This window comes from Zalophus californianus, chromosome 9 (genome assembly GCF_009762305.2).
Source record: "Zalophus californianus isolate mZalCal1 chromosome 9, mZalCal1.pri.v2, whole genome shotgun sequence".
Lineage (NCBI taxonomy): Eukaryota > Metazoa > Chordata > Mammalia > Carnivora > Otariidae > Zalophus > Zalophus californianus.
The window spans coordinates 124,033,943-124,047,245 of record NC_045603.1 but is presented as its reverse complement, the minus strand read 5'-3'; the positions used below and the strand labels follow the sequence as shown (position 1 = coordinate 124,047,245).

The window sequence follows — 13,303 nt, the reverse complement described above, 5'->3', positions numbered from 1 at the left end:
ATGAGCAAGGCCACTACCTGACCATGGCAGGATTTTGATGCTATGGTTCTTTTCCTGTTTGCTTTATTCAGTTACATTTAGGTATTTTTACTAGTTAATAATCATTCTTTTAATGTCCTGAATGTCCATCAAAATGTATGACTGTTTATGAAGAGATTTTAGTATAATGTTTTCTGTAATTTAATTGAAGATGAGATATTCAAACTTGTATTTAGTAGCACAAACATTTTGAAGAGCAAACAGCTACACATAAGAGAAAGGACTTCTTCATTTTCCAAATGTTTTACAGTGAACAGAGTGAGTTTTATACTTGAGGGGGAGATGTTATTTTGAAGAAATAAAGTTTCTAGAAATATTGACATACAGTGGGCCTCAAACCAGGCCTCGGATAATTAAACAAGTTGGAAAAAATACACAGTCAAGCATATTTTTAAAAGTCAGAGATTAGGAATAAAGGAATTGTATTTTTTTATTGGTCTGCAAGTAGCCAACACAAAACAGAGTACTTTACTGTGTCTTCCTGATGTAGAAAGCTCACTTAGTTGCAAAGTACTCTGAAAATTTCTATCCCTCTGACCTCCAAAATAAGTTACTACATACTTAATCTGTTTTAGTTTGATATGAGGTATGTATGTTGGTATCATCTGTTGTTTTTTCATAGTGTGAAAAAAATTTGATTATTTCTAGTAACCAACTCTGTTTTCTTATGTATCATCTATAGGTAGGGGTTATTTGTGATTCAAAAAAATATCTATAGCACTTTATAATTTCTATATTAAACCTATCTGTGTTATATCATTAGCCAGGAAATTAGTACTTTTTTATTAAATTTTTTTCTCTATTTTCAGGGTCATCCTAAAGTCTGTGAAAAATTAAAGGCTCTTATGGTTGAATGGACAGATGAATTTAAGAATGATCCACAGCTTAGTCTAATATCAGCAATGATTAAGAACCTTAAGGAACAAGGAGTTACATTTCCAGCTATTGGCTCTCAGGTATTTTGTAAAGTTGCATTGTGTGCTACAGTTTGTTTCTCTAAAGTAGCCACATTTATATGAATTTTTCTTTTTTCCTCCAAACCCAGGTAGTTTTTACTTCTCCAAGGGAATTTTTATTAATAATCTTCCATTCAGAGGTGCCAGAAAAATACAGGGAATATTAATGTGTTCCAACTTCGACTTTCCCACTGTTTCTCCTTCCTTATAAATAAATTAGATTAGCATTTTGCAATTTAAAAATTTTTTATGGAGTTTTTAATAATATAGTCAGAATTGCTTTATGATATCAGGTAGTACTGACAGTCTTCTTAAATACTCTTAGTGCTTTAATTTTATCTACAGAGAATGACAGCTTAAAAATCAGGATATCCTTGAAATTTAAGGATGAGTTTAGAGGTTCTTTTGATTATGAAATTTATGACTACTTGCATTAAAAATGAGACAGAGATAAGGGAGTCAATGAGGAGAGAAGCACACAAAGCATCTTTTAATAAGAGCCGACCAGTACATAAATACGATTGAGTGAAAGGCTTAAATTTCCTTTCTGCCCCTCTCTCCCTGAGTTTCTGTTTTGGGATCAATATCTGTGTCATCAAGAAAAAATTGAAGGGTATCTCTTTTATTTTATTTTCCCTATTTTGGGTAACCATCCTTTGGGATTACCAGCTAATCTAGGATGCTTAAAATGTGAGGTAATTTATTATACTGCCTTTCCCTACTGCATGGATTGGAGTAGAATGGAACAAGTGGTGTGAAAGCATTCACAGAAAACTCTCAAGCTATGGAGGGCTCAGGTTCGGGGTTTTGACCATTTGAGACAATCATGAAGTGATTCATGCACACTTACGTAGATTTCTACCCAAAGCACTCTTTTAGTTTATCTGAATATTCTTGAGATGTGAAGATCCAGAAATATGTTTGGGAAATGAAGAAAGGAAAGGATATTTTTCTTCTTACTTGAAAAAAATTTGGCTTATGAATGGTTTTACAATGATAAAATATGTCTTTAAGAAGTATTTATTCATAATTCATAGCTGGCTTTTACTACTCAGAATATTTTCTAAAATCTGTATAATTAAGAAATAATGTTATGCAGAAAAATCCGAGATAATCTTGTAAGTTCCTTGACAAGAGAGGCAATGTTTACTTATAAAAGGGTAGTCTCAGTATAGAAAACCAAAGAGTGTAGATGATTAGTGAGATTGCAGTTTCTATGCCCTGAGAAGCTATTCTAGAGCTTGTTACTTAAAATGGATTTTGTTGACCATCATCATCATCATATGGGAGCTTGTTATAAATGCAGCATCTCAGGTGCCACTCAGACCTATGGATTCATTATCTCTATTTCAACAAGATTCCCAGATGATTCCATGTGCACATTAAAGTTTGGGAAGCACTGCTCTTGAGTACAGCTTTACTGCTTTTCAGTCCACAGAGGGACTTGTTCCAATTAGAGAAGGAAGAAGAACTAATGATCTGTGTGATAATGTAGCTTTGTTTGGTTAACCTAGAATCTCAGATAGTTTGTGTGAACAATTTTAGGGATTCTCTAATCTAATCCCCTCATTTTACAGATGAGGAAACTGAGACCCAGAATGGTTAAGTGACTTCCCCAGGTCCACAGCTCATAGTTGACAGAGTTGGAACTAGAACACAGGCCTCCTGACTCTCAGTCCAGTGTTCTTTCCACTACACGATCCTGCCTTCTGTTTGATATAGAGGTTAGTGGATATGTGTATGTTCGGACTAGGCTTCAAAGGACAAGAAGTGGAGTGAACACTGGCAAGAGCATTTATTTATTGACTGGTACAGGAAGAAGTTAGGTTACTCTCCTGTTCAAGAGGTTCAGGACATACATCAGCAATAGCAAAGTTGAAAGTTACTTTTCTTTTTTTTTGGCCGGATGTTATAAAATATATGAAAGCTAATTTTGTTATAGTTACTATCTTCAGCCACAAGAAGTATATAAAATGCATATAAAGTAAAGTATGATGAGGTAGAATGGTGATTTTTTTTTATAATAATGGTGTCTGATAGCTTATCATTGAAAACCATGTTTGTGAAGAACTTCACAAACTATTTAATGAAAAGTGTATCACGTAGGATCATCTACACAAGTCCCTCTAGATTTTAAGCTCAGTCACTTAATCATTATTACATTTTAATCAGACCAGAACTTTGTCATCATACTTAACAAAAGCCTCTGAAAATATAAGGAATTTTTAAAGTCTAATTTTTCATCCCAAGTACAGAAGAAAATAATACAAAAATATTAAGAAAAGTCATACTTTAGTCAACTAACTCATTCTGCTGCAGTTCTTGTAGCACTAACTTTTGACATAGAGATAAAAATAATGCTAGCACTGTGGCTATATTTGGTTGATTAATAACATAGGTATCATTGCTATGATTAGAACCCAATGATAGGAAGGAATTTTGAAAACTGTGCATTTCAGGAATATAGGACTTAATGTAGGTTATTTCTGCACTTCCCTCTCTCTTTTTTTTAATTGAAGAATATTTGACATAAAATCTTTTATTAGCTTTAGATGTACAACATAATGATTCAGTGTTTATATACATTATGAAATGGTCACTTTACTAAGTCTAGTTACCATCTTTACAGAGTTGTTAAAATATTATTGATTCTCTGTGCTGTACATTATATCCCCCTCCCTCATCTTACTTATTTTATAACTGGAAGATTGTATCTCTTAGTCCCCCTCACTGTTTTGTCCATCCCCTTCACCTGCCTACTGTTTGGCAGTCATAGGTTTCTTTTCCGTATCTGAGTCTATTTCTGTTTTGTTTTTTAGATTCCACATAAAAGTGAAATCATACCATGTGTTTTTCTCTGTTTGACTTATTTCACTTAGCATTATACCCTCTAGGTTCATCCGTGTTGTTGCAAATGGCAAGATTCTATTCTTTTATTATGGTTGAGTAATTGTGTGTGTCTGTGTGTCTGTGTGCGAACATGTATACCACATCTTCTTTACCCATTCATCTATTGATGGACATTTAGGTTGTTTCTAGTCTTGGCTCTTGTACTGCAGTGAACACAGGGGTGCAGATGTCTTTTTGGGATTAGTGGGGTTTTTTTGTCCTTTGCTTAAAAACCTATTTTTCAGATAAAAACCAGAATTGCTGAATTTTATGATAGTTCTATTTTTAATTTATTGAGGAGGAACCTGCAATAGTGTCTGTATCGGTTTACACTCCCACCAACAGTGCAAGGGTTCCTTTTCCTCCACATCCTTGCCAACACTTATAATTTTTTTTTTTTGATACTAGCCATTCTGTCATATGTGAAGTAATTATCTCATTATGGTCCTGATTTGCATTTCCCTGATTGTTAGTGAATATCTTTTCATGTACCTGTTGGTCACTTGAATATCGTCTTTGGGGAAATGTCTATTTAGGTCCTCTATTTTTAGATTATATTACTTATTTTTATAATACTGAGTTATATGAGCTTTTTAATATGTTTTGGATGTTAACCTCTTATCGGATATATCATTTATGAATATTTTCTCCCATTCAGTAGGTTGTATTTTGTTTTATTGATGTTTCCCTTTGCTGTGCAAAAGCTTCTTAGTTTGATGTAGTCCCATGTGTCTATTTTTGCTTTTGTTGTCCTTGCTTGAGGAGATAGATCCAAAAAAATATTGATAAGAGCGATGTTAGAGAGCTTACTGCCTATGTTTTCTTCTAGGAGTTGTATGGTTTTGGTCTTACATTTAAGTCTTTAATCCAGTTTATTTTTGGTATATGGTATAAGAAAGTAGTTCAGTTTCATTCTTTTGCATATAGCTGTCCAGTTTTCTCAACACTATTTATTGAAGAAACTCATTTTCCTATTGTATATTCTTGCCTTCTTTGTCATAGATGAATTGACCACATAGGTGTTATTTCTGGGTTGTCTTTTATGTTCCATTGATCTGTGTTTCTCTTTTGGTGCCAGTACCATCTGTTTTGATTATATTATAACTTTATAGTATATTTTGAAATCCAGGAGTGTGATATTCCAGCTTTATTTTTCTTACTCAAGAATGCTTTGGCTATTTGGCATCTTTTGTGGTGCCATATAAATTTTAGAACTGTTTTTTCTAGTTCTGTGAAAAATACCATTATGATTTTGATATGGATTGCATTGAATCTGTAGGTGCTTTGGTAGTATGGACATCTTAGCAATATTAATTCTTCCAGTTCATGAGATTGGCATATCTTTACATTTATTTGTGTCATCTTCAGTTGTTTTCATCACTATCTTATAGTTTTCAGGGTATAGGTCTTTCTGCACTTCCTTGGTGAAATTTATTCCTAGGCATTTTATGCATTTTGATGGGATTGGAAATGGGATTGTGTTCTTAATTTCTCTTTCCGATAGTTTGTCATTAGTTTAGAAATGCAACAGATTTTTGTATATTGATTTTGTGTTCTGCAATTTTACTGGATTAATGTATTAGTTTTGATAGATTTTCAGAGGAGTCTTTTGGGTTTTCTATATATATAGTACCATGTCATCTGCAAATAGTGACAGTTTTACTTCCTTTATGATTTGGATGTCCTTTTCTTATCTTTCTTTTTTGGCTTGCTACAGTGTACGTTATGGATGGTACATGACAAGGTAGGGCCCCCTAAGCCCCTTATCTTCTTCATGGTGTCTGGGATGAAAACCTTGTTGAGGTTGGGAGATTCTCAATGTGTTGGAAGATGAGCTGGGGCAAGGACTCCATAGCATCTGAGGACTTCTTTCTTCATCTTGTGCGCTACCTGTGGCCAGTTGTCCAGGGGGCTCTTACTCCTTGAAAGTCATGTGGACCATAAGGTTGATCACCCAGTTTCTGTGGCTAAATTCATTGTCATAACAGGAAATGAGCTTGATAAAGTGGTCACTGATGGCAGTGCAGGGCCATCATTGAAGATGGAAGAGTGGGTGTCACTGTTAAAGTGGCAGGAGACAACCTGGTCCTCAGTGCAGCCCAGCATGCCCTTGAGGGGGCCCTCTGATTCCTGCTTCACCACCATCTTGATGTCATCGTATTTGGTAGCTTTCTCCAGGTGGCAGGTGTGTCCACGACCAATACACTGGGGATGGGGACACAGAAGGCCATGCCAGTGAGCTTCCCATTCAGTTTCAGGGATGACCTTGCCCACAGCCTTGGCAGCACCAGTAGAAGCAGGGATGGTCTTCCCACAGGGGCCATCCATGTTCTTCTGGGTGGCACTGATAGCATGGACTGTGATCATGAGTCCCTTTGTGATGCCAGAGTTGTTATAGATGACCTTGGCCAGAGGGGCCAGGCAGTTGGTATGGTACAGGAGGCATTGTTGACAATCTTGAGGGAGTTGTCGTCTTTCTCATCGTTCATGCCCATCACAAACATGGGGGCATCAGCTGAAGGGACAGAGATGATGACCCTCTTGGCTCCACCCTTTAATTGAGCCCTCAGCCTTCTCCACAGTAGCAAAGGCCCCAGTGGACTCCACAACATATTCGGTACCAGCATCACCCCATTTGATGTTGGTGGGATCTCACTCCTAGAATATGGAGATGGGCTTTCCATTAATGACAAGTTTCCTGTTCTCAGCATGACTGTGCCATTGAATTTGCCATTGGTGGAATCATATTGGAACATGTATACCATGTAGTTGATTTCAACAAAGGGGTCAGTGATGGCAACACTATCCACTCTGCCAGAGTTAAAAGCAGCTCTGGTGACTAGGTGCCTAATACAGCCAAATTTATTTACTCCAACCTTCACCATCCTGTCTCAGGGACGCAGTTGGCACTGCAGAAGAAGATGCAACTGTTGGTCAAATTGGGAGGTGCAGAGAGCCACTTTTTTTGTTTTTCTTGCCTAATTGCTGTGGCTAGGACTTCCAACAATATGTTAAGCAATAGTTCTTGATCTTAGAGGAAAAGTTTTCAGCTTTTCACCACAAAGTATGATGTTAGCTGTGGGTTTATCATATATGACCTTTATTATGTTAAGGTATGTTCCCTCTCTACCCACTTTGTTGAAAGTTTTTATCTTCAAAGAATGTTGAATTTTGTTAGATGCTTTCTCTGCTTCTCTTGAGATTATCATGTGGTTATTATCCTTCATTATTTTAATGTGGTGTATCATGTTGATTGATTTGTAGATATTGAACTATCCTTGCATCCCTGGAATAAATCCCACTTGATCATGGTGTATGATACTTTTAATGTATTGTTGAATTTGGTTTGCTAATATTTTGTTGAGGATTTTTGCATGTTCATCAGGGATATTGGGCTGTACATTTTTTTCTTTTTTTCTTTTTTTGGGGGAGGAGTGTCTTTGGTTTTAGTATCAGGATAATGCTGGCCTTGTAAAATAAGTTTGGAAGCATTCTTTCCTCTTCAGTTTTTTGGAATGGTTTCTGAAGGAAGGTGTTAATTCTTTAAGTGTTTGATACACATTCGCCTAGTCCTGGACTTTTGTGTGTTGGGAAGTTTTTGATTACTGATTCAGTTTCATTACTGGTAATCATTTTTCGAGATTTTCTGTTTCTTCCTGATTTAGTTTTGGAAGAATAGGAATTTAACCATTTCTTCTAGGTTGTCCAGTTTGTTGGCGTATAATTATAGCAGTCTCTTATGATACTTTGTCTTCTCTTCTTTCATTTCTGATTTTATTTATTTGAGTCCTCTTTTTTTCTTGATGAATCTGAACAATACTTTATCAATTTTGTTAATCTTTTCAAAGTACCAGCTCTTAGTTTCACTGATCATTTTTATTGTTTTAGTGTCTACTTCATTGATTTCTGCTCTCCTCTTTATTATTTCCCTCCTTCTACTGCTTCGGGTTTTGTTCTTCTTTTTCTAGTTCCTTTAGGTGTAACGTTGAATTATTTTGGGGGGATTTTTCTTGTTTCTTGAGGTAGGTCTGTCTTACTACAAACTTTCCTCTTGCTATTGCTTTTGCTGTGTCCCATAGATTTTGGAACATTGTATTTTCATTTTCATTTTGATATCTTTGTTGACCCATTGGTTGTTCAGTAACATGTCAAGTCTTTCATGTATTTGTTTCTTATAGTTTTTTTCTAGTAACTGATTTCTAGTTTCAAACCATTATGGTTGGAAAAGATGTTTGATATATTTCATTCTTTTTAAATTTACTGTGTCTTGTTTTGTGGCCTAACATGTGATCTCTCCTGGAGAATGTTTCATGTGTACTTGAGAAATGTGTGTGTGTTCTGCTGTTTTGGGATGCAATGTTCTGTGTATATCTATTACATCCATCTAGTCTAATGTGTCATTTAAAGCTGATGTTTCCTTATTAATTTTCTATCTGGATGATCTGTCAATTAATGTAAGCTGGTATTTTAAAGCTCCCTATTATTATGGTGTTGCTGTCATTTTTTCCCCTAATTTGTCTGTTCATAGTCATTTTATATATTTAGGTGCTCCTGTGTTGGGTGCATGGATATTTATAAGTGTTTTATCTTCTTGTTGAATTGATCCCGTCATTATGTAATGTTCTTTTTTGTCTCTTGTTGTAGTCTTTGTTTAAAGCCTATTTTGTGTGATATAATTAATGCTACCTAAGGTTTCTTTTCATTTTCATTTGCATGGAAAACTTTTTCTATACCTTCATTTTCAGTGAATGTGCGCTCAGATTTCAAGTGAGTCGACTAATGGGTCTTGTTTTTTTATTCATCTACCCTATGTGTTATGATTGGAGAGTTTAGTCCATTTGTATTTAAAGTAATTGTTGATGGGTATGTATTTATTGCCATTTTGCTTATTGTTTCCTCGTTGTTTTTGTGGTTCTTCTCTATTTCTTTTTCTTCTCTTGGTCTCTTCCCTTGTGATTTGATGACTTTCTTTAGTGTTTTGTTTGGATTGCTTTCTGTTTATTTTTTGTGTATCTGTTACAGGATTTTGGTTTGTGGTTACCCTGAGGTTCATCTATAACAACCTGTGTATATATAGCAGATTATTTTAAGTTGGTAGTTGCTTAAGTTCAAACACATTCGAAAGGCACTACATTTTTATTCCCTTCACCCACATTTTATGTTTCTGATGTCATGTTTTACGTCTTTTTATTTGTGTATCCATTAAGTAGTTATTGTAAATATAGTTGACTTTATTACTCTTGTCTTATAACCTCCATACTAGCTTTATTAGTGGTTGATCAGCAACCCTTACTATATGTTTTCTTTTATCAGTTAAATTTTTTTCTATCACATATTTTCTTATTTCTAGTTATGTTCTTTTCCCCATGAAGTAGTCCGTCTAACATTTCTTGTGAAACCCTTTTAGTAGTGATGAACTCCTATAGCGTTTGTTGATTTGGGAATTCTTTATCAGTTCTTCAGTTCTGAATGATAATCTTGTCTGGTAGAGTATCCTTGGTTTAAGTTTCTTCCTTTTCACACTTTGAATATATTGTCTGCACTTTCTTCTTGACTGATAGAAATTCCTTCACAGACCACAAAAGATCAATATGTCTGTTTTGTGAAATCCACCAAACTGAAAAAAAAATTCATATGTGATTGCAAAGGTTGTTCTGAGGAAGCATACCTTTAATTTTCAGAGATGTGTGATGTTATATGCAACTAATGAATCGCTGAACACTACATCAAAAACTAATGATATACTATATGTTGAGTAATTGAACATAATAAAAAAACAAATAAAAAACCCAAACACACACACACACACAAGTTCATATCTAAAGAAGATTCCACCTAGAGATGGAGCAGAATTGAGTGCTTAAAGTTTCATTTAGTGAACTACAAAAAGCTTTTTAGTATCCAGTTTTCTAAAAAATAAATGCTTTGTGCATTTGTTTGACAATATAAAATATACTAATGTATATATAGAACTGTATATGTATATGTAGCACTACATATGTATCTAGAACTGTATTTTACTATAACATTGAATATTTTGCCTTTCATTTATTCAACAATTATTTCTTGATTGTTAGTAGTCCATCCATATTTAGGCACATATATTCTCGGGGAACATATAGCATGGTTATGGAGACAGATATAAGCAGATAATTTTAATAGAAGCTGAGATTTATTGACTGTTACTATGTGCGAGGCACTGTTCTATGTGCTGTACATGTGTTAATTTGAATACTATTTAGAATTCCATTTGTTCTTGGTTGCTTTGAGTATTCTAATATACATTTGTAACTGTTCACAGTCTATTTTGAGTTAATACTATATTACTTCATGTAAAATGTAGAAACTGTGCAACTGTCAAGGGTTTATTTACCCTTCATTTCATCATCCTTTATGCAATAAGTATCATATGTATGACCTACATTACCTCTCTGTACATTATAAATCCCAGGAGAGAATGTTAAACTTTTTGTTTTAAACCCTCAATGGTGGGCGCCTGAGTGGCTCAGTTGGTTAAGCGACTGCCTTCAGCTCAGGTCATGATCCTGGAGTCCCTGGATCGAGTCCCGCATCAGGCTCCCTGCGCGGCAGGGAGTCTGCCTTCTCCCTCTGACCCTCCTCCCTTCATGTGCTCTCTCTCTCATTCCCTCTCTCTCTCAAATAAATAAAATCTTAAAAAAAAACACCCTCAGTGGTGACCCCCATCCTATCTGAGTTTGAAAGCTACATGTTAATTTAATCCTCTCAAAAGCCTACCATATGTAGGTGCTATTATTACCATCATTTTGTAGATGAGAGACTTAAGGCACAAGGAGGTTAACGTACCCCAGATCATACATTAGAACCTCATAGATTTAGGATTTGAACCCATGTTTGCCTGGCTCCACAATTTACATTCTTTTTTTTTTTTATTCTGCTAGATTTTGATGAATTTATTTCCATAGGGGTTTATCATTCTGCATTCCACCAACAATATATTGTACCTTGTCATCTTACAACCTCATCAAAAAAGTGTGTTGCCAAGCTTTTTACTTTTTGACAATAGGATAATTGTGAAATTTTATCTCATTGTCATTTTTTTTATTACGTTATGTTAATCACAATTTACATTTTCAACTACCCACAGCATAGTACCTTGTTAAAAGTCCTATCAGAGGAGCACAGGAGGGAATGCTTAATTTAGGGATTTAGGAAAGTTTCATTGAGAAAGTGATTATTTTAGCTGTTGACTGACTGGTGAGTTAAAACTCAATAGGGAAAAATGTGGACAGAGTAAAAGAAACCAGAGGGGAAGACATTATAAGTAGAAACAAATTTGTGTCAGAGGCATAAAAGTGTGTGTGTGTGTGTGTGTGTGTGTGTGTGTGTGTGTGTGTGTGTGTGTGTGTGTGTGTGTATGCTAGCAGTTACCGGTAACTGGAATATATTGTCAGAATTAACTACTTGTATTTTAGTTTACAAAATAGTATAATTTTAGGAGTATTATATCATTATATATAAATTACAGTTCCTAAAGATAATGCCTTCCTAAAGATTCCTGCCTTTTAATTTGGAAGGAAGCAATAAAATATAACTTGAACAGATATTTTAAATTTAAAAAAAGTCTTTGTTTTTAAAGATTTTATTTATTTATTTGAGAGAGAGCGAGAGAGGGAGAGAGCACACAGAGGAAGAGGGAGAGGGAGAAGCAGACTCCCTGCTGAGCAGCCAGCCCAATGTGGGGCCTGATCCCAGGACCCTGGGATCATGACCCGAGCTGAAGGCAGCCGCTTAACTGAATAAGCCACCCAGGCGCCCCAAAAAACTATTTGTTTTTTAGATATCTCCTTCCCTTTCTCAACCCCTTTTCGGGTTTCAGGATTTGTCTAACAATTTTTAAATCTCTTCTAGTCTTTCTTCTCTTGTTTGCATGCTGTCTTCTTTTAGCTTACCGCCTTTACACAAATGTAGGAGAGTGTGATTAGACTGTCAGCCCTCAGTATCCAGCTGCTTTCAGTCTTTTTTCTCCAATTCCAACTCTTCTCCTTTCAAAAGTGGAGATTGCTCTAGTTTGGATTATTTTCTGCCTCAGAAGTCTGTGGTGGATTGATCAGAAGGGTTTGCAAGTTCTTAGATTAAAGTGGAGGTAGCAAAATCTGAGGACTGTCCTCAAATATTGTGTTCCTTTTTTTGTGTGTGTTAGGCTGCAGAACAAGCGAAAGCGAGCCCAGCATTGGTTGCCAAAGATCCTGGTACTGTGGCTAACAAAAAAGAAGAAGAAGATTTAGCAAAAGGTATGTTTTTAAGTCCCAGGTATTGGAAAGGTGGGAAGAAAATGGGTCCCTTACTTAATATTTTTTTCCTGAGATATTTAAAAGTAAAAGACATAGGGCTTTACCCCTAACGCTGAAATCTACTTTGTGCCCTTCTACAGTATCAAATAATACTCTTCTGCGATAACTACAATTCATATATGTCCTTTCAGTCTGTGTTGTAATACTATTTGTATTATACTGTGTATCCATAAACAATACCAAATATTTTTATGTGTCCAACAGATTCTTTTTTCATAAATAATTATACATACCATTTGCAGTTTTTTTCATGTGACAGTATGCCTAAGATCTATTCATAACAAAGCATATAAATCAAGTTCACTTGTTTTAACTATTGTATAATATTGCAGCGTGCTAATAAATATATACTGTAGTTCATCTGTCCTGCTACTGATGGATGTTTGGGTTTTCTGGGGTTTTTTGTTTGTCTTGTTTTTTTTGTTTTTTTTTTACTGTAATAAGTAGGCTGCATTGAGTATTCTTGTAAATATTTTCGTATGTGTGTTGTGTGACCACAACCGGTATTTTTGGCTCATGGAGGAGGTACATCTTCATCTTTGCTAAATAGTTTTATTATTTCCTTTGCCATTAGCAGTATATGAAAGTTATTATTTCTAATCTGAAAACATTTAGTATTGTCAGAGTTTAATTTTTGTGATTCTGATACGTTGGAAATAATGCCCAATTATCTTGACTTTTATTTCCTTGATTACTAGTGAGGCTGGGTCCTTTTTTGTGTGTTTATTAGCTGTTCTGATTATCTCTCTTTTTATTGAGGTTTTTTTTTTTAAGATGATATATAGAAAGTCTTGAATTTTGGATGTTAAACTTTTTGCCTGTTTTTTTTTTTTTTTTAAGATTTTATTTATTTATCTGAGAGAGAGAGTGAGAGAGAGAGCCTGAGATGGGGGACGGTCAGAGGGAGAAGCAGATTCCCCACGGAGCTGGGAGCCTGATGTGGGCTCGATCCTGAGACTCCGGGATCATGACTTGAGCTAAAGAGAGTTGCTTAACTCACTGAGCCACCCAGGCACCCTTGCCTGTTATTTCATTTATAGATATCTACTCTTGATTTTTGGCTTTTACTTTAACTTTGATAATGGT

The 13,303-nt window shown here is 35.2% G+C and overlaps 1 protein-coding gene across 2 annotated transcripts in view; it reads left to right on the top strand.

Annotated features, from left to right (window-relative positions):
* Nucleotides 1-13,303, top strand: part of STAM (signal transducing adaptor molecule) — a 92,977-nt gene that overhangs the window by 45,767 nt on the left and 33,907 nt on the right. For both annotated transcript variants that reach the window (XM_027595266.2, XM_027595265.2), the window contains 2 exons: nucleotides 849-995; nucleotides 12,067-12,157. In XM_027595266.2, coding sequence (XP_027451067.1) covers nucleotides 849-995; nucleotides 12,067-12,157 — 238 coding nt within the window. The remainder of the gene's footprint in view (nucleotides 1-848; nucleotides 996-12,066; nucleotides 12,158-13,303) is intronic.